This window comes from Agelaius phoeniceus, chromosome 4 (genome assembly GCF_051311805.1).
Source record: "Agelaius phoeniceus isolate bAgePho1 chromosome 4, bAgePho1.hap1, whole genome shotgun sequence".
In the NCBI taxonomy this organism is placed as follows: Eukaryota; Metazoa; Chordata; class Aves; order Passeriformes; family Icteridae; genus Agelaius; species Agelaius phoeniceus.
Window position 1 is genome coordinate 322,554 of NC_135268.1, and position 25,744 is coordinate 348,297.

Sequence of the window (25,744 nt, forward strand, 5' to 3'; positions counted from 1 at the left end):
AACCCACAAATAATAACCAATAATCTTTAAAAATTATTTTAAAATTTAAAAAAAGCATGAAAATAAAAAATCTATACTATTAAAATACTAAAAAATATCACTACCCAAATTTAAAAACATATTGCCTATAAAACCCCACCATATAAATGCCCCTGTCTCAAAAAATAAAACTAAAAAAAAAAAAAATCAAACCAGAAAGAAATCGGAACTTAGGAACACTAATACCAGAACGTTCAAGAAGTTCCACCATATCCCTGATCATACACCAACTACAAACAACGTGAAACGATACAAACAATTCTTAAAAACCGCCTTAAAACCACTACATTAAAAACCCTTTCAACAATTCAACAATTCAAAACTGCATTGAACAAAAGCCATCTCATAAATTAACACCCAAAACTCCAGCAGCCCAGCTGGCCCTACCAAATCTCTCTGTTGATACATGCAGTAAACAACAAAACCAAAATCCCAGGAATACCTATCAGAAGTCTAGGAAAGAAACCTCTTGAAATTAATCCTACCTCAAATCCAAACCAACCCGTCCAGAAAGTTAGCTTCACTCAAAAAACTATTTACACAGAGTTAATAAGACCAAGAAATAAAACAACACACCATATAACGAACCACCAACGAATACAACAGTGAAGGAAAAAAAAACACTTTTTAAATTTTATTTTTTATTTTTTAAACTAACTTCTTTTATTAGCCAGAACAAAAGGTTTTGCCAGGACTGTAACATCTTCTCCTTCTTCTCCTTCTGAAATGTCCCTTCTCCCTCCCAAATTCCTTACAACTTCTGAGTTTAAATCCAAGCGGCGCTCTGCAAAATTCGTGCACTTGTGAGTCCGATGCTCCTGTCAGATTCTCTGTCTCACTCCACATCTTCTTACACTTTCAGTCTGAACGCTGTCCTGCCCTGATGAGTTTGACAGAAGCATTGGCACATGTTAAGAGAGCATTTCCCTCCCTGCCTCCCTCCCTCCCCAGAGCTGGTTTCCTTAGCGCATTTCAATCGATCCCAGGCCGGAATGATGCGCGCTCACCTCAAGGCTCACAGCAAGCACGCAGCAGCTCAGGCTGCCTTGGCTCCAGGGCTCCGTGCCTTGGATAGCTGAGAGAACTTCCGATGAGCCTCTGTTCCAAGACATTGGAATGCAATTTCCCTGTGCATTTGGTGGCAGCTTTGGGTCCCTCTGGGGGACGGCACCCAGCGTGACCCCCGCCCCTCGCCCGCCCCCCACCTGCTCCTGCACCGCCGTGGGGCTCCCTCTCCTGGGCACCTTGGGCTGCCCCCAACGGCATCAGAGCCCCGAGCCTTCACCCCCCCTTTCCCTGACCCCCAAAGAAGGCTCAGAACGAGTCCGACTGCCCTGGACAGCAGCGCAGCGCTTCCCCCAAGCCCTTCCCACACGTGCATGGCCCCAGCAAGGGATTCTGCTGCAACAAGAAAGGGGGAGCAGCCCCCAGAAGGCTTGAGGTTCCTGCCCAGCCTCGCTGTCACGGGCCAGGGGCAGCGAGAGAGGGAGCGGCACAGACGGCGGCGACGGCCCGGCACGGAGCGGGGGCCGCTCTCAGCGCGATGCCGGCAAAGCCGCAGCTCCGGCGCTGTCGGCCGCGCTGCTTGAGCGGCACGGGGGGATCCGCCGAGAGCCTCCGGCCCCGCGCGGGGACTCCCGCAAGGGCCCAGGGGCGCCGGGCTCCGGCCCTCGGGGCTTTATTCTCCGGCAGCCCGAGCCCCGCGGCTGCGGGGCAAAGAAGGAAAGGGGGCACGGGAAGAGAGGAGCGAGAGCAGGGCACGAGAAAGGGCGGCGAGGGAGCTCGGGCTGTGCAGGAAAGCGGCACGGGAAGGGAAAGCCCGGGACGAGGGTACAGGGAGGCTGGGCAGAGGAAGGAGACAGGGGGAACAGAAGGGAGTAGCGGGCTAGGGACAGGACAGGAAGGAGCCGGCTTTGCGGGGGGAGAGGGAATGGGGGAAAGGGAGCGAGAGAAGGCGAAGACGGGGAGAAGGAAGGAGGGCTAGAGAGAGGGACAGGCGGGGAAGCCTCCCAGAGCCCCGGCTGCACCCCGAGCCCGGCCCGGCGCCTCGCCCTGCCCGGGATGCTGCGGCGCTCGGCGGAGCTCGGCTCGCTCCGGAGACGCTCGGCTCCAGTCGGCTCTTGGCGCCTCAACTCGGCTCTTGGCGCCTGCATTCGCCTCTTCGGCCGAGCTCGCCTCGCTTCGGCCCAACTCCCAGCCGCTCTGTGCCTTCGGCGCGCCTCGGCTCCGCTCGCCTCGCCTCGGCTCCCCGACGGCGGGCGGGCAAGCGCCGCCGCCTCCCGTTCAGCTCGCCCGGCTCGGGGCTCTCCCGCTGCCGCGTCCCGCGGGCGGCCCGGCCACGGCGCGGACACGACCGGGAGCGCGGGCTCGGGCAGGAGCTCATTAGGCTGGGAGCGCACTGGCGCTAAGCAGCGCGCACGAGAGCAGCAGGCTCGCTTCGCCTGAGCTCGGCTCGCTTCGCTTCAGGCAGCCTCGGAAGCCTCGCCTCGGTTCGCTCGAGGCCGTCAGGGTCGGCCGCTCTCGCCTTGCTTCGGCCGAGCTCGTGCGATTCCCCCGAAGGCGGCGGCGTTCGGTTGTGGTTTTAGAAATATCCTCCTCTATCGATTGTATCTTTCTCTAGTTGGATTTGTATTTCTATGATACTTCTATTATTTCAAATAAAAGCCCCATCTCTAACCAAATAAATAAAAAAGCGCCTTCTTTTAAACGATATTGAAATATTTTTGTTTATACTTTGTATAATTATATTCACATTTTTATTTATAGTTTCTTTTGATGCAATCTATTATAATTATCTATAATATCTATAAAATTCTAGACATCTATTTAATATTATGTATTGCATCTACTGCTGCAACTGATTTTTTCTTCTAGTTTTAAACTTTCTGTATGTATTTATATTTCTAGACTTAGATTTCTACCTTTATATTGTTTGTATTTATAATTTTTATCATCAAAACCTTGCCTATTGACAAGTAAAAAAACCCGCTTTTTTTAACGACTTAAAAATATTTTTATATTTATAATTTTCATACTTCTATTTATAATTTGCTTTCTAGTACGTGATAACATACCTGCTCCTGCACCGCAGTGGGGCTCCCTCTCCTGGGCACCTCGGGGTGCCCCCAACGGCATCAGAGCCCCGAGTCTGCACCCCCCCCTTTTCCTCTAGTTAGAAACTACACTGGAACTTTTTTCTGGAAACAAAGACATGACCTAAATCCTCTCCCCATGTCCCAGACAGAGAGATGTTCAGTTCTTAGTTGACTGGGCAGCAGTTTCTTCAATAGAATGATAAACAATATGGAAACGTTTTAGCTACAAGCAAATAGACAAATCTGAACAAGGTCCTGGTGGCCAGCCACTGCAGTTCTTCTGAAGCAATTTTTTAAACAATCAAATACTGATACCACAAAAATAAAGCAAAAAGCTGACTACTGGCTAAGGAAGAAGGAAAAATTAACTTTTGACAACAACAACAACATTCCAAGGACACAGGCTTTTTTCCAATCTCATACCTTATTACTACCTCTCTTGGGAATTCTCATCGTGGATCCCAAAAGGAATAAATCCCTCAGAGTGTCCTAAAGCACAAAGTAGCACGCTGGAGCTCCTCACACTCCCAGGAGGGCAGCACAGCGTGCACCGAGTCTGCAACAAATTCTGCTCAGTGAGGGTCTGCAAACAAAGGTTCCAGTGATGAACTGAACTCATTTTCAAGGGACGCTTTCTAAGCACAGAAGCACAACAAAGAACAAGCAGAAACAATCCTTACAAACACCTGCGAGTTTTATTTAGCATGGATGCGACTGATTGCCACCCTATGGCTTCTCCCTTGGGTTTGTCTTAGGTTCAGGAGGATGATGATGCACACTCTGCCTTCCCTGAACCCCCACAGCAGCCGAGCGCTGCCCAGCGCGTTCAGACCATCGGGAACTGGGTCACGCACACCCGGATGGGCCGGAGCTGCTCTGCTGGAGATTGGGGAGACGAGAGCAGAGAGGCGCTGGCCCAGGCGTCGTCCCAGTTCTATTGCTGTGTGCCGAGAAAGAGTTTGCTCCCAACAGCTGCAGCCACCCTCAGCTCGCTCCCGTGGTGAGTATCAATGGCACACAGAGGCAGCCTGAGGAAATAATGGGCTGGGCTCCAAGGGGCTGGGACAGGCTCTGATTTTTTGTTTTGTATTTGCACGATGATCGGTACAACAGGGCTCTGATGGATGACTCGGCAGCACGCAATTAAAAACTCCTCCGTAGGATTACATGGACTTGTAGGAAAAGACAAAAGCCCATCACCCTTCTGAAATCTCCTTTGAATCCCAAGCACGTGGATTGTCACCGTACTGCAGCTTCCAGGTTTTCAAAGCAGCTTACTTCTGAAGGCCAGGAAACATTTATTCCTACAGAAACAATGGGCAGCACCCGGGCTAATCTAAGCACTCCTGCTGGATAGGGGATCTGCCAGTGTGCCAGTCCAGCTTAAAGCAGGCTTTACGCCAGTCTAACGTCCCCACTAAATTCTTCCCCTATCTCCTGACACCAAAATCTTATTTTTCCCTAAGGCTTCGCATCATTAGCAAATTCAAAGTAACATGTTTTTTTTTTACAACATTCAAAAATGTCATGCTGGACTGAACTAGAGAGTAATTTTCAAATATAAGCTTAGCAAAGTCTGAATTGACTTGTCCAGAGAGAAAACCTACAAGTGAACACCTACACCTGCCTCAAGAGACCTAACGAGCCCCTGGCAGCCACCGGCATCAAAGCGCAGTGGATGTTTCTAATCCAGGCTAAGGAGAACAATATCACCTTTTGTTCTCTCCAGTTTGTTTCCTCTGCAGTCCTAGTTGCTCCTTATGATTTTTACAGTCTCTGTATCTTCTCGGGCAGCGCTGAGTCTGACGACCGGGATACGAGAGTCCTTCCCTGCCCTACGGAGAGAACCAGGAAAAAAAGTTAAAAAAGAACAGGGCAGTTTGAAGTTAATACCTCCGACGAGAAGCAGCACCCGACAAACAGAGCAACGGTGAACAAAGCGTGACACCTCCCTGGGGACAGAAGACTTACAAACTCTCCGGGATTTACAATTCCAGTAACCAAGCCCTTCAGCACAGCAGCCAAGTGTCCCATTAGGTGGTGCTGCACCAAAGCACGATCCGAGAGGTTCCAAAGAGTGAAATGCACGTTATTGTCCAAAGACGTAAAATCTTGCAAAATACCAAAACTACAATAGATCTAAACTACAGGGCAAGAGTACAAGTGTTAGCTTGAGGAGCTGGAACCATCCAGGTGAGCAACTGCTAACTGGATCCTCAACAGACTTTGAGGAACCCTTCAGGATACAGAAGGGTTTTCCCCAGCAATGTCACAGGCCGAGTTTTGATAGAAGTGCACTTGCCAGATGCTCAGAAACGTCACCCATCCTCCTCCGGGTGTCCTGAGAGAGCTGCGAATGGCTCTCACCTGGTTTGAGCTGGTTCTGTAAGGGCTCAGGGTGAATTTCACCAGATGCAACCAAACTGCGCAACACCCAGTGGGACAGAAGGAACCCAAAGCTTGTTTTACCCAAAGCTTGGGTAAGCAGAGCTCCAGCAAATACTGAGGAAACGATCAGAACAGGGTAACAAATAATAAACATACCTTTTTTAACTTGCCTTTTTTTTTTTTTTTTTTTCAGATGAGCAAAACAATTAAGGAGAAGGTGGAAAACTCACCGTGACTGAACATTTCATCACCTGTAAGCTGACCATCCTTAGCATAGAGGACTCCAAATTTAAAATTCACCGATCCCTGGAAAATAAAACCAAATATTATTTGGTAAACAGTCAAACAGAAGACATAAAAATTTGTTTCCTCTAATCTTTGCATACATCCTACACATTAGAACATACATTTTATACCATCTCCTAATACATAATGATTTACCTTTAGACTTTGATAGTATAGCATAAAATCATTAACTTAAATTGGTGATCTATTATTATTTAGTTGGTGCTTCAAGTTATTTTTGCTGTCAGGTTCAAAAAAACAGGACTTATTTTTACTGTAACGAGCAATTGATTTAGAAGTCATCAAAAGCCCATCAAAATACAAAGCCGTATTCACCGGACGGGTCTGTGAGCAAGAAGTAGTTAGGCTTGTACTCACCTCTTGCCCTTCAAGAACCAATAAATCCTGTCAACAGAAACAGCATCTTTAGCCCCCTCCTATTAAAGATTCTACAAGGATGATGGTTTTATTGGTGTTTAGAAGTTTGGATTTGAAATGGCCAGTTCAATGGATAAAGAGACAGTTTAAGTAGTATTAGATTCTTATTATTATTATTCTTATTAGCTACTGGAAGAAACAAACCAGTAGGATCTATACTTAATTACTTCTATTTCCAGGAAATCATAAAGAAAAAGAACCAAACCAAAAAAAGTCACTTCCTACCTTTTGTATCTCAGGATGAAAAATGTCTCTTGGGCTCTTCTCCAGTTTCTCCAGACTCCTGGCACTGAAATGCAAATGAACGAGTGCTTTATAGGAGGGCAAGTGCACATTCCAACCCCGAACCCCCAACCGATGGCAGTTACAGCGCTTACAAAATGAATCCTTCCCAGAGCCTCTGGGAAATGGAACGGTTTGTGCAACTGCCATTTCTTCCCCAAAATACTAACTCCCAACACTTCCTAAACTGAGTTTGCATTTTAAAAACAGAAATTAGGGAGACTCAGGGTGGAGATCAGGTTGAAATTGATTTCCTTCTAAAGCACAGGGGCTCTGTTCCATCACCCTTCACTTTGGCTCCACACGGAATCACGGGGAGCATTTTAGGAAGGCTCAAGAACCAATTCTATTTCTCTCTTTTTTCTAGTGCTCTCTCTTCCTAAATAATTCAAGGCACGTCAAATGAAAAAGGACAAGTTCAGCAGCAAATTCACACTTTTTCCCTTTGTCTGCTCAAGAACAGGCTTTAAAACCACTTCTTGCTGCCTTCAACGGTTAAGACTTGCAAAACGGTTTCGCAAGTTTGATAGGTTTATCATAAAAACCACAGAACGCAAGCTCTGAATGACAGGAAAAGGTACACAGGCAAATATCTCAGCTGATGGTGGCTTATTTGCAAACACAGACCTTAACGGACATTGCACGGAGAATGTTTCAGTGGGACTCGAAGGGAAAAATATTTTCTGAGTACCCTGTAAACAAGAAAAGCTAGGATATATTACAGGACATACCCACGTGTTCTGCATATTCAAATAGGATTATCAATAAAAACATTTAAGAAGGAAGAAAACCAAGGTAATTTTACTCAGCTATATTTACTGCCGATTTAGAGGAAAAAAAAAAAAAAAAAAAAAAAGTGAACCATAAACGCCTACAGTAGAACTTTAAAACAATTGCTTGGATAAAAGCAGCTCATGGAACATGAAGTAGAAAAAAAGCGAAACCAGTATCAGACCTGCCTATTTTCTTACCATTGCACAAGAAAATCCGACAAGCGGTAGAAAGTCACTGCCTAAAACCGATCCTAGGATGTAACCGAGAACAATTGAGGCATTTGCTAATCTAAACGGAAACCTTTTCCGGACCCTAGTGTCAAATCACACGTTTTGTCTCTCAGCAGCTCGAGGCTGGAGAGCATTTCCCCTGGGGGTCGGGAGGGCAGGGCCACAAGGGGCTGAGTTTGCCGATCGCACCTGTGCCATCAGAAGGATCCTGCCCGGCGCTCCTTGCGCTCGCCATTCTCCGGGCCATCGCTGTGTTTTACTGCTCAGCGATGCCGCTCCATCCGTTTGCGTGGAAGAAAGAGCCACGAGCACTGAGGCACTCAGCAGCCGTGTCATGCCAGCGATGTCGAGCGCTCTCTGCTCGCAAGGCTGAGCCCGCCGCGGAGCCGCCTCCGCAGCCGCTCGTCCGCCCCCGCCCGCAGCAGCGGCAGCGGCCCGAGGGAGACGGCTGCAGCTCGGCGGCTCCCGCGCCTCCGCCAGCCCGAGGGCAGCCGCCGCACAGTGACCGCGGCAGCGCCCGGCGCCGCTCGCCCGGGGCGGCTCCTGCAGCTCCCGGCCCGCGGCAGCAAAGCACCGCCTGGCGCTCCGCCATCGGCGGGCAGCAGCGCGCCCCGCCCGAGCCGAGCCCCCGCCACCGGGACCGCTGAGCGAGGCCGAGGCACCGGGCGGACGCCCCTTCCGCGCCGCTCGGCTCCGTGCGGGCGGCCGGACGGAGGCTTCGCCCCTCCAGCGTCGCTGCCGCGGCTCCGTCCCGCGTGGCACAGGCGCCGGGAGCTGCCCGCTCCCCCGGCACGCGGCCGCCTCGGCCCGCCAGCCATTCATATGGCGCGTCGGCCGTTGCGTCAGACGCCGCGCTTTACGGCCGCAGGGCCTGCCGGGAGTTGGAGTCTCGGACTGACAGCCACCGCTCCGTTCTCCGCCACCGGGAGCTGCGCTCCCGCCAGGGGATCAAACGGCTCCTTCGCTCCTGGGCGCGGAAGCACCTTAGGCAGCACCGCCCCTCCCGAATGTCCTTTCTTTTCCACTCCAACTCTTTTTTCTTTTTTTCACTCTGTTTTTCACCCCCTTTTCCACTTTGGCTCTTTCTTTTTCACTCTCACCCTTTTCCTTTTTCATTTTTTTTCTTCCTTTCTCTTCCTTCTTTTTTTTTTCTTCCTTTCCTGTTTCCTTTTCTTTCTTTCGCTCTTTCTTTCTGTCTTTCTCTATTTCTTTCTTTCTCTCGCTCTCTTCCTGTCTCTCTCTTTCTTTCTTTCTCTCTGTCTCTCTTTCTTTCTCTCTATCTCTCTCTGTCTCTCTCTCTGTCTCTCTTTCTTTCTCTCTCTCTTTCTTTCTCTCTGTCTCTCTTTCTGTCTCTCTTTCTGTCTCTCTTTCCGTCTGTCTCTCTTTCTGTCTGTCTCTCTTTCTTTCTCTCTTTCTCTCACTCTCTTTCTTTCTGTCTCTCTCTCTGTCTCTCTTTCTTTCTCTCTCTCTTTCTTTCTTTCTCTCTGTCTCTCTTTCTTTCTCTCTGTCTCTCTCTGTCTGTCTCTCTTTCTGTCTCTCTCTGTCTCTCTTTCTTTCTCTCTGTCTCTCTTCCTTTCTTTCTTTCTTTCTCTCTGTCTCTCTTCCTTTCTTTCTTTCTTTCTCTCTCTCTCTTTCTGTCTCTCTCTCTGTCTCCCTTTCTTTCTCTCTCTCTCTTTCTTTCTTTCTCTCTGTCTCTCTTTCTGTCTCTCTCTCTGTCTCCCTTTCTTTCTCTCTCTCTCTTTCTTTCTTTCTCTCTGTCTCTCTTTCTGTCTCTCTCTCTGTCTCCCTTTCTGTCTCTCTCTCTGTCTCCCTTTCTTTCTCTCTCTCTCTCTTTCTTTCTTTCTCTCTGTCTCTCTTTCTGTCTCTCTCTCTGTCTCTCTTTCTTTCTTTCTTTCTCTCTTTCTTTCCCTGTATTTCTACTCTGGGATTTCCATTCTGGCTTTAGGATAAAAAAGCAGCAGTCGAAACGTTCAGGCTACCGGGGAGTGCAAAAAACCCCAAAAGGGTAATGATTTTAGGAAAACTATTTCCTCCATGGGAGCCTGAAATTTTCTACAGCTGCAGGTGACATAGAGCTTTTATTTCTTCTTTTAGATAGTTTATACTTAATACTCTATTTATACAGCGCCCCCTGCCGTCTCCATGGGCGCACTGCGGGCACAGCGCCCCCTGCCGTCTGCATGGGCGAACTGCAGGCAGAGTGCCGCCGAATGACGTCAACTCGTCGACACGGCGCCCCGCCCCGGCCACGCCAGCCCAGCTGGCCCTACCAAATCTCTCTGTTGATACACACAGTAAACAAAACCAAAATCCCAGGAATACCTATCAGAAGTCTAGGAAAGAAACCTCTTGAAATTTATCCTACCTCAAATACAAACCAACCCGTCCAGAAAGTTAGCTTCACTCAAAAAACTATTTACACAGAGTTAATAAGACCAAGAAATAAAACAACACACCATATAACGAACCACCAACGAATACAACAGCGAAGGAAAAAAAAAACCCACGTTTTTTTCTTTTTTTTTATTTCAACTAGCTTCCTTTATTAGCTAGAACCAAAGATTTTGCCAGGGCTGTAACAACAACAACAACTTCTTTTTCTTCTTCTCCTTCTGAAATGTCCCTTCTCCTTCCCAAACTCCTTACAACTTCTGCGTTTGAATCCAAGCCAAAAGCAAAATTCGTGCACTTGTGAGTCCGGTGCTCCTGTCAGATTCTCTGTCTCCCTCCACATCTTCTTACACTTTCAGTCTGAACGCTGTCCTGCCCTGATAAGTTTGACAGAAGAATTGGCACATGTTAAGAGAGCATTTCCCTCCCTCCCTCCCTCCCTCCCCAGAGCTGGTTTCCTTAGCGCATTTCAATCGATCCCAAGCCCGCAATGATGCGCGCTCTGCCGGAAAGGGGAAACACGTGCTAGTGAACAGCAGCTCAGAAACAATTCTTTTCTAATGTTACCTGCTCTACTTGACTGCTCGCTAACACAAGTCTCATTTTACCATTGCAGGGAGAAGGCTGTAGGAAAATGTCTGATGAGCAGCCACAAAAGGCCTCACTCCCTGCTACACAGCCTGCAACAACCTCGGCAGAGCGGAGCAGCCAAATCACCGCACTCTCCTTGCCGTGGGCAAGGGTAGAAGATGACTGGGGGAGGCACATAAAAAGAAGGGAAACGCTCCTATAAATGCACAGCCATTTGCTTTCAGAAGCCCAGAGTTCAGGATCTTCTCTAGGAAGCCAGACGTGACATGATATTTCTAAGATTTTCTTCTTCATCGAAGGAAATGTCCGTACATACACACTCTTACAAACGTACCTAGGGTTTTGGGGTTTTTTTTCTTCTGAAGCTCCAAGAATGATTTCCCACCTTGATTCATTCAGAAGAAACGGCCCCTGTGACTCAGGTCAGAAGGGCGGCCTGCGTTTTTGATCACGACAGCTTTTGGCTTTACCCTGTGAGCAGGAGCAGCCAGAGCTGAGGCTCAGCAGAGGCTGACCCCGGCCAGCCCCTTCCTCCCTTCCCTGTGTGTCACAAGGACTTCCAGGCAGAAGGATGCAAAGCAGGTTTGTGTCTTTTCTCTTCAGTGCCAAGAGGTAAAAGATGTAGGCTTTGAAATAACTAATGACCCTCTCTTGGAACTCTCCCAAGGACAGTTTGAAAGCAAAGACAGAAGATTGCTGCTAAATCCATATGGGATAAGGATGAGAGCAGCAAGGATCCGAGGCCAGCAGCGTTGCCAGGCAGTGTCACGTCCCTGCCACCTTGTGACAAGGCACACAGCTGCAAAGCCCCAAAGCCTGCAAGCCCTGCAGCTGCCGCACGGATGGACCTGGTTCCCTTCCCAGGTGCCCAGAGGGACACCCGAGGGCAGGTGTCGTCCCCCGCCCCCCGAGGGCGCACCCAGAGCCCCAGGCAGGGACGGAGTCACTGGCTGCTCTCTGGGGACGAGACCCTCCCTGCAGGTGACACCGGCTTGTCCTCTCCCTGTGGCACAGGGACCTCCAGGCTCTAGGACCAGCCTCATTTTGTCAGCATCCAGGTGCTGTGCTAGAGCCAGAGGGGTCAAGGCTTTCCAGAAGCATAGGATCCTTGCGGTTGGAAAAGCCTTCTAAGGACATCGAGCCCAGCTGCTGCCCCCCCAAATCAGGTCCCTAAACACCACATCTTGACATCCTTGACATGTCTCCAGGCATGGGGACTTCCCTGGGCTCCTATGCCTGAGCACCCTTTCAGTGAAAAAATTTTCCCTCCAATCCAATCTAAGCTTTCCCTGCTGCAAGTTGAGGCCATTTCCTTTTGCCGTGTCACTTCTTACCTGGGACACCTCGGTACTTCAACCTTACCTGCTCCTTCCCTAGGCGGTCTCTGGCTTGGCTGGAGGAGAGGAGAAACACTCCCACCACAGGAATGGCAGCTCAGGAGGTCCCACACCAAGGCCAGGGGGAGCAGCCGTCCTCGCCAGAGCTCGCACGTCCCTTCTTCTCAGAGATTGGCTCTGCTTTTGCTCCCGGGCAGATCTCTGCTGAGTGCTTCACAATTGCCTGTTTGGAGGAGGGGGGGAAAAGAGGTTAGCCAAGTTTTTTATCCAGACTTAGCTGCTGGCTTTGCCTCCTCCTGACTTCCTTCTGCTAAGAAAACAGCTGCCTTTGGACTTCTAGGGGCAACTTGCACGTCATGCCTGAAAAGGAACTACAGAAAAGCGCCTCATTTATAAAGCCTCAGCCAAGAAGACAGATGCAGCTGCAGCTTCTCCATGCCCACTGCCTGCAGAGCCGGCAGGCACCAGGCCAGCTCTGCTCCTCCTTCAAGTTGTTCCCAAAGCTGCTGGAAGAACTGAAGGCTCCTTTGGCCTTCCATTGCTCGGCTTGTCCCGAGAAAGAGCTTTGAGTGTTGTTACCCCTCCAGAAAGGAAGGGCCTTTCTGTCTCACACACTCGGTGACACAAGGCTACGCAGCCTCTGCTCCAGGTGGGAAGGGCTTCCTTCCTCCTCTGGCACCTGGCTGGCACAGGTTGCTCAGAGGTCCTGGGGCTGCCCCATCGCTGCAAGTGCTCAAGGCCCGTCGGTGCTCTGCGATGAGGCTCTGAGCAAGCTGCTCGATGGAAGCACATCCCTGCCCACGGCGGCAGCAGCCTTGGAATGAGGTGATCTTTAGAGCCCCTTGCAACCTGAATTCTTCCATGATTCTGTGAACTGAAAAAAGCAGGGAAAGAAATCTGTAAAGGTCACTAAATGCATCCAAGCACATCCCCAAGGATCCAATCCTCAGCAGCCCATGCAAGGCAAGGTCAGAGCTCTCTGCCCACCGAGGACACGGCAAGCAGCACGGACCTTTCTCCCACTCTCCAGCACGGAGAAGTGGGAGGCCAGAGGGAGTCTGTCTGTTTACAGACACCGGAGGGCGGCGGGACGGGGCGGGGCGGGAGGGGGCGGGCGGTCTTACCTTGCAAAGCTGGCGGCACAAAGGGCGGGCAGCGCCGCCGCCCCGCCGGGATTTTCCGGCCCGCCGTCGCTTCCGCCGCCTGGAGAGGCGCGTGCGCGGGCTCGGGGGGGGGTGCAGCCCCGTTCCGATGGCGTTCGCCCGCCCCCGCTCGCTGCCCCCGGCCCGCGGAGCGCTGCGACCGCGCCTCCGCCGCCCGCCGAAAGCGGCCCCGCCGGGCCGCCCCCCTCCCCGGCCATTCTTCTCAGCCATGGTGTCCCTTTTGCACTCCTGAACGTCTTTCACCCCTCCCGGCCATTTACCGAGCCCGCCCCGCCCGCCGCTCGCTCCCGCCCCGCCCGCCGCTCGCTCCCGCCCCTCGCCCTTGCCTCGCTCGGCAGCCGCGTCCTTGCCCCGCCCCCGGCAGCCAGCGGCGAGGGGCAGGGCGCTGGCTCGGGGGGCTGCAGTACCGCGCTCTGGCCAAAGGGCGGCAGACGCCCGGGTCCGCGATATCCCCGCCCTTTTGGCCGCCATTTTGAGAAGGTCAAAAAAAAAAAACCACCCGCGACATTGGCGACGCGCCACTCCCAACATGGCGGCCGAGAGAGGACCTCCTCGGCCGAGAGAGGCGGTTACTCACATGCCAGTCAGAAACACGCCAAAATACACCCACCCGCGGCGCCGCTGACCCCACAGCCCGTGTCGAGCACACCTGAAACACAAGAGAAAATCCCGCCGGGGCCGCGCCGGCGTCGGTGTCCTGTGCAGGCAGTCCGCATAGACACACCGGGGTCCTACGCTTTCCCGCCCTTTTCGCCGCCATTTTCAGAAGGTCAAACAAACTCCCGCGACAGTGGTGACGCGCCACTCCCAACCCCCCCCCCCCCCCCCCCCCCCCACCTCGGCCGAGAGAGGCGGTTACTCACATGCCGGTCCGAAACCCGCAAAAGTACGCCCGCCCGCGGCGCCGCTGACCCCACAGCCCGTGTCGGGTACACCTAAAACGCCACAAAAATTCCGCCGGGGCCGCGCTGGCGTCGGTGTTCCGTGCAGGCAGTCCGCATAGACACACCGCCGGGGGCCCTCCGCTTTCCCACCCTTTTCGCCGCCATTTTCAGAAGGTCAACCAAACTCCGCCACGCGCCACGCCCAAGAGGGCTGCCTGGCGGCGGCGGGCTGCAGTACCGCGCTCTGCCCACAAGGCGGCAGCACTACCGCCCACCCCAGCTGGGGGCGCCGCGCGCCTTGGGCCTGCGGGCGGCCAAGGCGGCAAAAAAGAACAGGGGCCATCCCCCCCAAAAACTCCTCTAAAAATAAATGCCAAAAACCTGCCTCTTACCAAACAAGAACCAAATAAGCCCCCTTTCTTTCATGCCTTCTTGAAATAAATTTGATAGTTCTAGTTTTTCTAGTTCTATTCGCACGCATATTTAGACCGGACAGTGATGTGTTACGTCCTTTATACAATCTATTATGCCTATTCCTATTATCTGTATTTATTCATACTTTGTGGTTGTAGCAATATCATTATATATTGATTGTATATTTCTAGACTTCCATTTCGATTTCTATCATACTTTTATTCTTCCAAAAAAAATCCCATCTCTAACCAAACAAATACCAAAAAACCCTTCTTTTCAACTCTATTGAAATAGTTTTATATTTAGAGCTTGCATAATTATATTCACTTTTATAGTCACCGTTTATACTGATGCATTCCATTCATCATTACATAGCACATATCTATTATTCACATCATAGAGATAAATCATTATTTTTATCATGTACCAAATCTACTGCTACAACTTCTTTTTTCTAATAGTTTCAATTTTTATATCCATCTTGATGTATTCATGAGATCTTTTTACAAGTAGATTTCTACCTTTCTATCATTTGTATTTGTAGTTTTTATAATAAAACCCCTGCTTTTGCCAAGTAAAAAACAAAACCATCCTTTCTTTTAAACTACTTTTAATAATGTTGTTGTATTTACAGTTACCATATCTATAATGTTTTACATATTATATCATAGCGACGTACTAGATTTATAGCTGTTTCCTATAATATACCATCATAAGATATATACGGTATCGCTTGTATTACGTGTTGTATGGATTTATGTCACTTTACATTTACAATCCTTTAGTAATTTGATATATATATATATCTGCATAGATTCGCAACACATTTCTAGATTTAAAATTTCCTTTGAGCTGTGTTTATATTTAGCCTCTCTATTGATATATCTATCAACATACACAATGCTCTTTGAAAAATACAATATCTTATTGGAATATATCATGACTTAAGTTACCTGTTAAATTTTAGATCAAAATAAAAGTTTATTCCCATTTCTACACATCTACTCGTTTTGTTTAAAGATAGCTATCCTTAGAATTTTACATTTAAAATCCAATTCCTAAATGCAATGACAAAACAAACAGCAGCGAATTCCCACCAATGTCTTCCAAAACCATCAAGATACCTCCACCAGCCAAACAACTGTCAGCGAAAAAAACACACAACACTCTTTTCACTAACAGTTCTCATCACATCAGAAAAATGGAACCAAACGAAAAGAAAACCCTTGAGAAACACACGCAGCAAATCACAAAAACCTCTAAAAAAACCCAAACCAACTCGCTCAACTCCAATCAGTGCCACTGACCCTGAACGTTATTTTAAAAACTAACCAAAATTCTACATCTACACTAACTCAAAGAATAAGCAATACTCTGTCAAAAGAACTTTAGAAAGCGAACTAATGAACGAAATAGAAAAAAAACCAAAAAATCTCAACCACTAAAAAATAAGAAAATAACTACCCAAAAAAAACCAAAAAAACCCTACTTAAAAAGACCCACCATATAAATACCCACGTTCCCAAAAATAAAACTGATCAATAACCAACAAATACGTCAAAGGACAACAAGAAACGAAAAAAAAAAGAAAAAAGAAAAAAAAAAAAAAAGAAAATACATTTGTAAAACAAAAGTCCCCCAAACAAAAGCAACTTCAATTTACGTCAAAAAAATTATTCCCAACTGAAGAATAAACGCATAGAACCTCATTCGATCAAAATAAAAATACCACCCAGAAATAAACACAAAGCCGAAAGAGAAACGTGACCATTCACAAGATCTCCCAAATGATCCGTAACAATAAAACATACACTACAATCAAACAAACCAAAGAAATAAAAGCCCTGGAAGACGAGAAACACAAACGCAATTAGAGAGATTTTAAAAACCCCGCTGCTATTAACGACACGACGCCACCTCGAACCCACGGAAACAAACGCTACACGCCCACGCTAATAAAAGCCACGGCGACAGAATTAAAATCCGAGCCGCTGCTTCACCCAACGACCCGTAGAAACCATTGCACGCCTTTAAAAACAGAATAGCCCGGCAAAAAAAATATCCGACTGCAGAACTCGATTCAAACCAAACCTTTATCGTCACCACCCGAAGAACCGAGAACCGTACCGGTCAGGAAGAACGCCATAGCCCTTAGCGCACACCCACTGCGACCAGAACAAACCCGTGCGATCGATCCCTACAAAGCCACCTCCGAACCGCGACACCCAAGAATTTGTGGCAGCCCAACCCCGCGCTGCCGGCCCCGGACGGAGCGCGGCTCCCGGCGGCAAAGCGGCTCCTCCGGCGGCTGCTCCGGCGCGCAGGGGCGGCGCCGCCCCGGAGACCCCCCCGCCCCCGCCCGCTCCCCCTGCCCGGGGGGCCCCGGCGGCGCCCGAGCCCCGCGCCCGGAGCGGACAGAGCGGCCGGCACCGGCCGGGCCGGCGCAGCAGCGCCCGCGCCGCCTCTGCCGCCCTTGGCCGGCCCGGCGCCAGCTGCCCTCGGCTCCGCACGGCGGCTCGCACCGGCAAAGCGGCTCCGCCGCTGCCGCGCCAAATTCCCCCGTGCGCCTCGGCACCCGCCCGGCCCGGGCCGGCAGCGCTCCCGAGCGGCAACGCTCCGGCCCGGGCCGCGGCCACAAGAAGCGCCCTCAAATGCAGCGGCACAGCCCGACTGCAGCCCTGCAAACGCCGCCAGAGCTGCGGCTTCCCGCAACTCAACCCCGAAACTGACGCCGCGGGCGGCGCTCACCTCGCTTCAACAAGGGCAAAGAAATGGCTTCTCCCCTTCAAGTTCATCCCCTAGGAGAGCAGAAAAGAAGGGGCTTTCCTCCAATGAAATCCTTCAAGCCATGTGCAAAGGGGGATTTTGACCTCCATTCAAACCCTTGCAAAGGAGGGACACCAGCGCTGTCCCCTCCATTTAAACCTTAGGATGATGAAAATGGGCTGGCTGCCTTCAAATCAAAGCCATCCGATGACAACAATACTTTGCCCATTCCCGTTCAAATGGAACGCAGGGATTCCCTGTCACCCCTGGGATACCCCTAACAGCCGGGAAAAGGCAGCTTTTCCTTCAATCAACACCCTTCGAACTGCAGGTGAAGGCGGATCCCTCCCAGTTCAAACACAGACAATATTAGGAGAGCAGCTGCTTGCCTCTCCTTCATTTCTTTTGTCTTCACAAGCTCCCTTTTTGTTCCTGGGGAAGCGGGGAGGGGGGACTGCCAAGATCCAATTGAAAAGGGAAAGGACCAAAGTCCCCGCTCCAAATCCACACGCGCTCACCCGTTCGGCTGCTGCTTCCCGGCACAAAGATTCGTCCCTCGGCACCTCCTTGAAGCGATGCTCCGCGGATCCAAGCGCGTATCCAGGTGTTCGCCCAGACGCTGCGAGAAGCTCTCGCAGTCCTTCCATGAGACAGCCCCGGGAGCCCCCCCATGAACCCCTCTACGCAGCAGCTCCATGCAAAAGGCAGCTGAGGCGAAGCCTCCCCCTAAAACAGCCTCGCCCCCCCGGCAGGAGACGGCCCCTCATCATCCTCACAGCTCACACCTGGGGCTGCTCCGAGCCCCCCATCATCCTCACAGCTCACACCTGGCGCTGATGCCACTCTCCAACAGCGCCTCTCCCCGTCCAGCACACAGCCCGCTTCTCACAGACACAGAGCCAACAGAAATCTGCTCCGGGTGCTGGCTTTTCTTAGTCCGTCTGCTTCCACAATTCAGACACGGACGTGCGCTGATGGCACTGAGGGAAAGCTTTCCAGTGCACAAAACTGTCATTCTGGTAGCACGCTTTGAGACGCCTTCAGAAAAAGCAGAATCAGCGCCGCCTCCTAAGAGCCCTGCTGAGGAACCCCGCCCTCCTTGGGACACCCAATGCAGCAGAGCTCGAAAAACGAGGGCAAAAGTCAAGCTTGGAGTGGGAAAAGACAATATAAATACAGCAGCCGTTCAAAAAAGCCTTCACACAATAATAGTGGGAGCCGGTCACATTTCTTCTTTCCTTGCTCTCTGGAATGACATCAATACCAAGTAAAAAACCCACACGAAACACAAGGCAGAGCTGGGATTTGACACGTCTTCCTTTTGGCTCTCGGGATGACAAGCGCCTCTTCCGGGACTGCGACACGCTTTGGGCGCTGGCAGAGAACGGAGGCAAAAGGTGCCAGAGAGCCCTTTCTATCGCCTTCAGCCCCTGCAGCTGTTCTGAGGGTTCCAGGGCACAGCTCGCTCCGTTCCTAGATCAAAACCTCACGGCAATATCTTCAGAACTACTACGCATCTCCAGTCGGAACCTTCTACATTCCTGTAAACAAATGAGTGCATAGAGAGGGTTTCTCCCCAGCTGAGTTTAGAGACCAATTCCTATTCTTTAGCAATACCTAGAAAACCGAATGCCTTGCCAGGTTTTAGCATCCTACACCCACTCACCCCTCCCTGTGCATTTGGTGGCAGCTTTGGGTCCCTCTGGGGGACGGCACCCAGCGTGACCCCCGCCCCTCGCCCGCCCCCCACCTGCTCCTGCACCGCCGTGGGGCTCCCTCTCCTGGGCACCTTGGGCTGCCCCCAACGGCATCAGAGCCCCGAGCCTTCACCCCGCCTTTCCCTGACCCCCAAAGAAGGCTCCGAACGAATCCGACTGCCCCGGACAGCAGCGCAGCGCTTCCCCCAAGCCCTTCCCACACGTGCATGGCCCCAGCAAGGGATTCTGCTGCAACAAGAAAGGGGGGGCAGCCCCCAGAAGGCTTGAGGTTCCTGCCCAGCCTCGCTGTCACGGGCCAGGGGCAGCGAGAGAGGGAGCGGCACAGACGGCGGCGACGGCCCGGCACGGAGCGGGGGCCGCTCTCAGCGCGATGCCGGCAAAGCCGCAGCTCCGGCGCTGTCGGCCGCGCTGCTTGAGCGGCACGGGGGGATCCGCCGAGAGCCTCCGGCCCCGCGCGGGGACTCCCGCAAGGGCCCAGGGGCGCCGGGCTCCGGCCCTCGGGGCTTTATTCTCCGGCAGCCCGAGCCCCGCGGCTGCGGGGCAAAGAAGGAAAGGGGGCACGGGAAGAGAGGAGCGAGAGCAGGGCACGAGAAAGGGCGGCGAGGGAGCTCGGGCTGTGCAGGAAAGCGGCACGGGAAGGGAAAGCCCGGGACGAGGGTACAGGGAGGCTGGGCAGAGGAAGGAGACAGGGGGAACAGAAGGGAGTAGCGGGCTAGGGACAGGACAGGAAGGAGCCGGCTTTGCGGGGGGAGAGGGAATGGGGGAAAGGGAGCGAGAGAAGGCGAAGACGGGGAGAAGGAAGGAGGGCTAGAGAGAGGGACAGGCGGGGAAGCCTCCCAGAGCCCCGGCTGCACCCCGAGCCCGGCCCGGCGCCTCGCCCTGCCCGGGATGCTGCGGCGCTCGGCGGAGCTCGGCTCGCTCCGGAGACGCTCGGCTCCAGTCGGCTCTTGGCGCCTCAACTCGGCTCTTGGCGCCTGCATTCGCCTCTTCGGCCGAGCTCGCCTCGCTTCGGCCCAACTCCCAGCCGCTCTGTGCCTTCGGCGCGCCTCGGCTCCGCTCGCCTCGCCTCGGCTCCCCGACGGCGGGCGGGCAAGCGCCGCCGCCTCCCGTTCAGCTCGCCCGGCTCGGGGCTCTCCCGCTGCCGCGTCCCGCGGGCGGCCCGGCCACGGCGCGGACACGACCGGGAGCGCGGGCTCGGGCAGGAGCTCATTAGGCTGGGAGCGCACTGGCGCTAAGCAGCGCGCACGAGAGCAGCAGGCTCGCTTCGCCTGAGCTCGGCTCGCTTCGCTTCAGGCAGCCTCGGAAGCCTCGCCTCGGTTCGCTCGAGGCCGTCAGGGTCGGCCGCTCTCGCCTTGCTTCGGCCGAGCTCGTGCGATTCCCCCGAAGGCGGCGGCGTTCGGTTGTGGTTTTAGAAATATCCTCCTCTATCGATTGTATCTTTCTCTAGTTGGATTTGTATTTCTATGATACTTCTATTATTTCAAATAAAAGCCCCATCTCTAACCAAATAAATAAAAAAGCGCCTTCTTTTAAACGATATTGAAATATTTTTGTTTATACTTTGTATAATTATATTCACATCTTTATTTATAGTTTCTTTAATGCATTATATTAATAATTATATAATATAAAAATCTAAAAATAGATGTAAATTATTATCTATATTTTGTATAATATCTACTGCTACAACTATTTTTTCTTATATTTTTAAACAATATATATCTTTATGTATTTATGATATATTTCTAGACTTAGATTTCTACCTTCATATTGTTTGTATTTATAATTTTTATCATCAAAACCCTGCCTATTGACAAGTAAAAAAAAACCACTTTATTTAATGACTTAAAAAATATTTTTATATTTATAATTTTCATACTTCTATTTATAATTTGCTCTCTAGTACGTGATAACATACCTGCTCCTGCACCGCAGTGGGGCTCCCTCTCCTGGGCACCTCGGGGTGCCCCCAGTGGCATCAGAGCCCCGAGTCTGCACCCCCCCCCTTTTCCTCTAGTTAGAAACTACACTGGAACTTTTTTCTGGAAACAAAGACATGACCTAAATCCTCTCCCCATGTCCTAGACAGAGAGATGTTGAGTTCTTAGTTGACTGGGCAGCAGTTTCTTCAATAGAATGATAAACAATATGGAAACGTTTTAGCTACAAGCAAATAGACAAATCTGAACAAGGTCCTGGTGGCCAGCCACTGCAGTTCTTCTGAAGCAATTTTTTAAACAATCCAATACTGATACCACAAAAATAAAGCAAAAAGCTGACTACTGGCTAAGAAAAAATTAACTTTTGACAACAACAACATGCCAATGACACAGGCTTTTTCCCAGTGTCATACCTTATTACTACCTCTCTTGGGAATTCTCATCGTGGATCCCAAAAGGAATAAATCCCTCAGAGTGTCCTAAAGCACAAAGTAGCACGCTGGAGCTCCTCACACTCCCAGGAGGGCAGCACAGCGTGCACCGAGTCTGCAACAAATTCTGCTCAGTGAGGGTCTGCAAACAAAGTTTCCAGTGATGAACTGAACTCATTTTCAAGGGACGCTTTCTAAGCACAGAAGCACAACAAAGAACAAGCAGAAACAATCCTTACAAACACCTGCGAGTTTTATTTAGCATGGATGCGACTGATTGCCACCCTATGGCTTCTCCCTTGGGTTTGTCTGTAGGTTCAGGAGGATGATGATGCACACTCTGCCTTCCCTGAACCCCCACAGCAGCCGAGCGCTGCCCAGTGCGTTCAGACCATCGGGAACTGGGTCACGCACACCCGGATGGGCCGGAGCTGCTCTGCTGGAGATTGGGGAGACGAGAGCAGAGAGGCGCTGGCCCAGGCGTCGTCCCAGTTCTGTTGCTGTGTGCCGAGAAGGAGTTTGCTCCCAACAGCTGCAGCCACCCTCAGCTCGCTCCCGTGGTGAGTATCAATGGCACACAGAGGCAGCCTGAGGAAATAATGGGCTGGGCTCCAAGGGCTGGGACAGGCTCTGATTTTTTGTTTTGTATTTGCACGATGATCGGTACAACAGGGCTCTGATGGATGACTCGGCAGCACGCAATTAAAAACTCCTCCGTAGGATTACATGGACTGGTAGGAAAAGACAAAAGCCCATCACCCTTCTGAAATCTCCTCTGAATCCCAAGCACGTGGATTGTCACTGTACTGCAACTTCCAGGTTTTCAAAGCAGCTTACTTCTGAAGGCCAGGAAACATTTATTCCTACAGAAACAATGGGCAGCACCCAGGCTATCTAAGCACTCCTGTTGGATAGGGGATCTGCAAGTGTGCCAGTCCAGCTTAAAGCAGGCTTTACGCCAGTCTAACGTCCCCACTAAATTCTTCCCGTATCTCCTGACACCAAAATCTTATTTTTCCCAAAAGCTTCTCATCGTTGGCGATTTCCAAGTAACATGGTTTTTTACAACATTCAAAAACGTCATGCTGGACTGAACTAGAGAGTAATTTTCAAATATAAGCTTAGCAAAGTCTGAATTGACTTGTCCAGAGAGAAAACCTACAAGTGAACACCTACACCTGCCTAAAGAGACCTAACGAGCCCCTGGCAGCCACCGGCATCAAAGCACAGTGGATGTTTCTAATCCAGGGGAAGGAGAACAATATCACCTTTTGTTCTCTCCAGTTTGTTTCCTCTGCAGTCCTAGTTGCTCCTTATGATTTTTACAGTCTCTGTATCTTCTCGGGCAGCGCTGAGTCTGACGACCGGGATACGAGAGTCCTTCCCTGCCCTACGGAGAGAACCAGGAAAAAAAGTTAAAAAAAGAACAGGGCAGTTTGAAGTTAATACCTCCGACGAGAAGCAGCACCCGACAAACAGAGCAACGGTGAACAAAGCGTGACACCTCCCTGGGGACAGAAGACTGACAAACTCTCCGGGATTTACAATTCCAGTAACCAAGCCCTTCAGCACAGCAGCCAAGTGTCCCATTAGGTGGTGCTGCACCAAAGCACGATCCGAGAGGTTCCAAAGAGTGAAATGCACGTTATTGTCCAAAGACGTAAAATCTTGCAAAATAACAAAACTACAATAGATCTAAACTACAGGGCAAGAGTACAAGTGTTAGCTTGTGGAGCTGGAACCATCCAGGTGAGCAACTGCTAACTGGATCCTCAACAGAGTTTGAGGAACCCTTCAGGATACAGCAGGGTTTTCCCCAGCAATGTCACAGGCCGAGTTTTGATAGAAGTGCACTTGCCAGATGCTCAGAAACGTCACCCATCCTCCTCCGGGTGTCCTGAGAGAGCTGCGAATGGCTCTCACCTGGTTTGAGCTGGTTCTGTAAGGGCTCAGGGTGAATTTCACCAGATGCAACCAAACTGGGCAACTCCCAGTGGGACAGAAGGAACCCAAAGCTTGTTTTGCCCAAAGCTTGGGTAAGCAGAGCTCCAGCAAATACCGAGGAAACGGACAGAATGGGGTAACAAATAATAAACATACCTTTTTTTTTTTTTTTTTTTTTTTTTCAGATGAGCAAAACAATTAAGGAGAAGGTGGAAAACTCACCATGACTGAACATTTCATCACCTGTAAGCTGACCATCCTTAGCATAGAGGACTCCAAATTTAAAATTCACCGATCCCTGGGAAATAAAACCAAATATTATTTGGTGAACAGTCAAAAAGAAGACATAAAAATTTGTTTCCTCTAATCTTTGCATACATCCTATGCATTAGAACATACTTTTTATACCATCTCCTAATACATAATGATTTACCTTTAAACTTTGATAGTATAGCATAAAATCATTAACTTATATTGGTGATCTATTATTATTAAGTTGGTGCTTCAAGTTATTTTTGCTGTCAGGTTCAAAAAAACATGACTTCTTTTTACTGTAACGAGCAATTGATTTAGAAGTCATCAAAAGTCCATCAAAATACAAAGCCGTATTCACCGGACGGGTCTGTGAGCAAGAAGTAGTCAGGCTTGTACTCACCTCTTGCCCTTCAAGAACCAATAAATCCTGTCAACAAAAACAGCATCTTTAGCCCCCTCCTATTAAAGATTCTACAAGGATGATGGTTTTATTGGTGTTTACAAGTTTGGATTTGAAATGGCCAGTTCAATGGATAAAGAGACAGTTTAAGTAGTATTAGATTATTATTATTATCTGCTACTGGAAGAGACAAACCAGTGGTATCTATACTTAATTACTTCTATTTCCAGGAAATCATAAAGAAAAAGAACCAAACAAAGAAAAGTCCCTTCCTACCTTTTGTATCTCAGGATGAAAAATGTCTCTTGGGCTCTTCTCCAGTTTCTCCAGACTCCTGGCACTGAAATGCAAATGAACGAGTGCTTTATAGGAGGGCAAGTGCACATTCCAACCCCGAACCCCCAACCGATGGCAGTTACAGCGCTTACAAAATGAATCCTTCCCAGAGCCTCTGGGAAATGGAACGGTTTGTGCAACTGCCATTTCTTCCCCAAAATACTGACTCCCAACACTTCCTAAACTGAGTTTGCATTTTAAAAACAGAAATTAGGGAGACTCAGGGTGGAGATCAGGTTGAAATTGATTTCCTTCTAAAGCACAGGGCTCTGTTCCATCACCCTTCACTTGGGCTCCACACAGAATCACGGGGAGCATTTTAGGAGGGCTCAAGAACCAATTCTATTTCTCTCTTTTTCTAGTTCTCTCTCTTCCTAAATAATTCAAGGCAAGTCAAATGAAAAAGGACAAGTTCAGCATCAAATTCACACTTTTTCCCTTTGTCTGCTCAAGAACAGGCTTTAAAACCACTTCTTGCTGCCTTCAACGATTAAGACTTGCAAAACAGTTTCGCAAGTTTGATAGGTTTATCATAAAAATCACAGAACGCAAGCTCTGAATTACAGGAAAAGGTACACAGGCAAATATCTCAGCTGATGGTGGCTTATTTGTAAACACATACCTTAATGGAGATTGCACTGAGAATGTTTCAGTGGGACTCGAAGGGAAAAATATTTTCTGAGTACCCTGTAAACAAGAAAAGCTGGGATATATTACAGGACATACCCACTTGTTCTGCATATTCAAATAGGATTATCAATAAAAACATTTCAGTTAAAAAAGAAGGAAGAAAACCAAGGTAATTTTACTCAGCTACATTTACTGCCGATTTAGAGAAAAAAAAATTCACGGGTGCTGCAAAGGAAAAAAAAAAGTGAACCATAAACGCCTACAGTAGAACTTTAAAACAATTGCTCGGATAAAAGCAGCTCATGGAACATGAAGTAGAAAAAAAGTGAAACCAGTATCAGACCTGCCTATTTTCTTACCATTGCACAAGAAAATCCGACAAGCGGTATAAAGTCACTGCCTAAAACCGATCCTAGGATGTAACCGAGAACAATGGAGGCATTTGCGAATCTAAACGGAAACCTTTTCCGGACCCTAGTGTCAAATCACACGTTTTGTCTCTCAGCAGCTCGAGGCTGGAGAGCATTTCCCCTGGGGGTCGGGAGGGCAGGGGCACAAGGGGCTGAGTTTGCCGATCGCACCTGTGCCATCAGAAGGATCCTGCCCGGCGCTCCTTGCGCTCGCCATTCTCCGGGCCATCGCTGTGTTTTACTGCTCAGCGATGCCGCTCCATCCGTTTGCGTGGAAGAAAGAGCCACGAGCACTGAGGCACTCAGCAGCCGTGTCATGCCAGCGATGTCGAGCGCTCTCTGCTCGCAAGGCTGAGCCCGCCGCGGAGCCGCCTCCGCAGCCGCTCGTCCGCCCCCGCCCGCAGCAGCGGCAGCAGCCCGAGGGAGACGGCTGCAGCTCGGCGGCTCCCGCGCCTCCGCCAGCCCGAGGGCAGCCGCCGCACAGTGACCGCGGCAGCGCCCGGCGCCGCTCGCCCGGGGCGGCTCCTGCAGGTCCCAGCCCGCGGCAGCAAAGCACCGCCCGGCGCTCCGCCATCGGCGGGCGGCAGCGCGCCCCGCCCGAGC

General features: G+C 50.3%; 2 protein-coding genes and 1 long non-coding RNA gene across 3 annotated transcripts; all 3 read right to left on the reverse strand.

Annotated features, from left to right (window-relative positions):
- Positions 1-645: 645 nt before the first annotated feature.
- LOC129121051 (uncharacterized) lies at positions 646-1,302 on the reverse strand. Its single transcript, XR_013181860.1, has 2 exons — positions 1,047-1,302; positions 646-919 (listed from the first exon to the last, which is right to left on the reverse strand). It is a non-coding gene; the product is annotated as an uncharacterized LOC129121051 (long non-coding RNA).
- Positions 1,303-3,810: 2,508 nt separating this feature from the next.
- Positions 3,811-8,353, reverse strand: LOC129120161 (uncharacterized). The gene is made up of 7 exons (XM_077177949.1): positions 7,721-8,353; positions 7,155-7,219; positions 6,471-6,534; positions 6,186-6,212; positions 5,753-5,828; positions 4,848-4,969; positions 3,811-4,162 (listed from the first exon to the last, which is right to left on the reverse strand). Exons 1-6 carry the CDS (start codon positions 8,351-8,353, stop codon positions 4,902-4,904), a joined length of 933 nt encoding a protein of 310 aa, XP_077034064.1. The 3' UTR covers positions 3,811-4,162; positions 4,848-4,901.
- A 13,048-nt stretch (positions 8,354-21,401) lies between these two features.
- Positions 21,402-25,744, reverse strand: LOC129120186 (GTPase-activating Rap/Ran-GAP domain-like protein 3). Its single transcript, XM_077176653.1, has 7 exons — positions 25,313-25,744; positions 24,724-24,788; positions 24,042-24,105; positions 23,766-23,792; positions 23,333-23,408; positions 22,435-22,556; positions 21,402-21,897 (listed from the first exon to the last, which is right to left on the reverse strand). Exons 1-6 carry the CDS (start codon positions 25,457-25,459, stop codon positions 22,489-22,491), a joined length of 447 nt encoding a protein of 148 aa, XP_077032768.1. The 5' UTR covers positions 25,460-25,744; the 3' UTR covers positions 21,402-21,897; positions 22,435-22,488.

Coding starts and splice junctions, on each gene's coding strand:
- LOC129120161 (XM_077177949.1), bottom strand. CDS start 8,353: ATGAATGGCTGGCGGGCCGAGGCGGCCGCGTGCCGGGGGAGCGGGCAG. Junction 5,829..6,185: donor TGGTTCTTGAAGGGCAAGAG/GTGAGTACAAGC, acceptor TTTATTTTCCAG/GGATCGGTGAATTTTAAATT. Junction 4,970..5,752: donor TGATGAAATGTTCAGTCACG/GTGAGTTTTCCA, acceptor TTCTCTCCGTAG/GGCAGGGAAGGACTCTCGTA.
- LOC129120186 (XM_077176653.1), bottom strand. CDS start 25,459: ATGACACGGCTGCTGAGTGCCTCAGTGCTCGTGGCTCTTTCTTCCACG. Junction 24,789..25,312: donor GGATCCTTCTGATGGCACAG/GTGCGATCGGCA, acceptor TCTTGTTTACAG/GGTACTCAGAAAATATTTTT. Junction 24,106..24,723: donor TCAGTGCAATCTCCATTAAG/GTATGTGTTTAC, acceptor TTTGCATTTCAG/TGCCAGGAGTCTGGAGAAAC.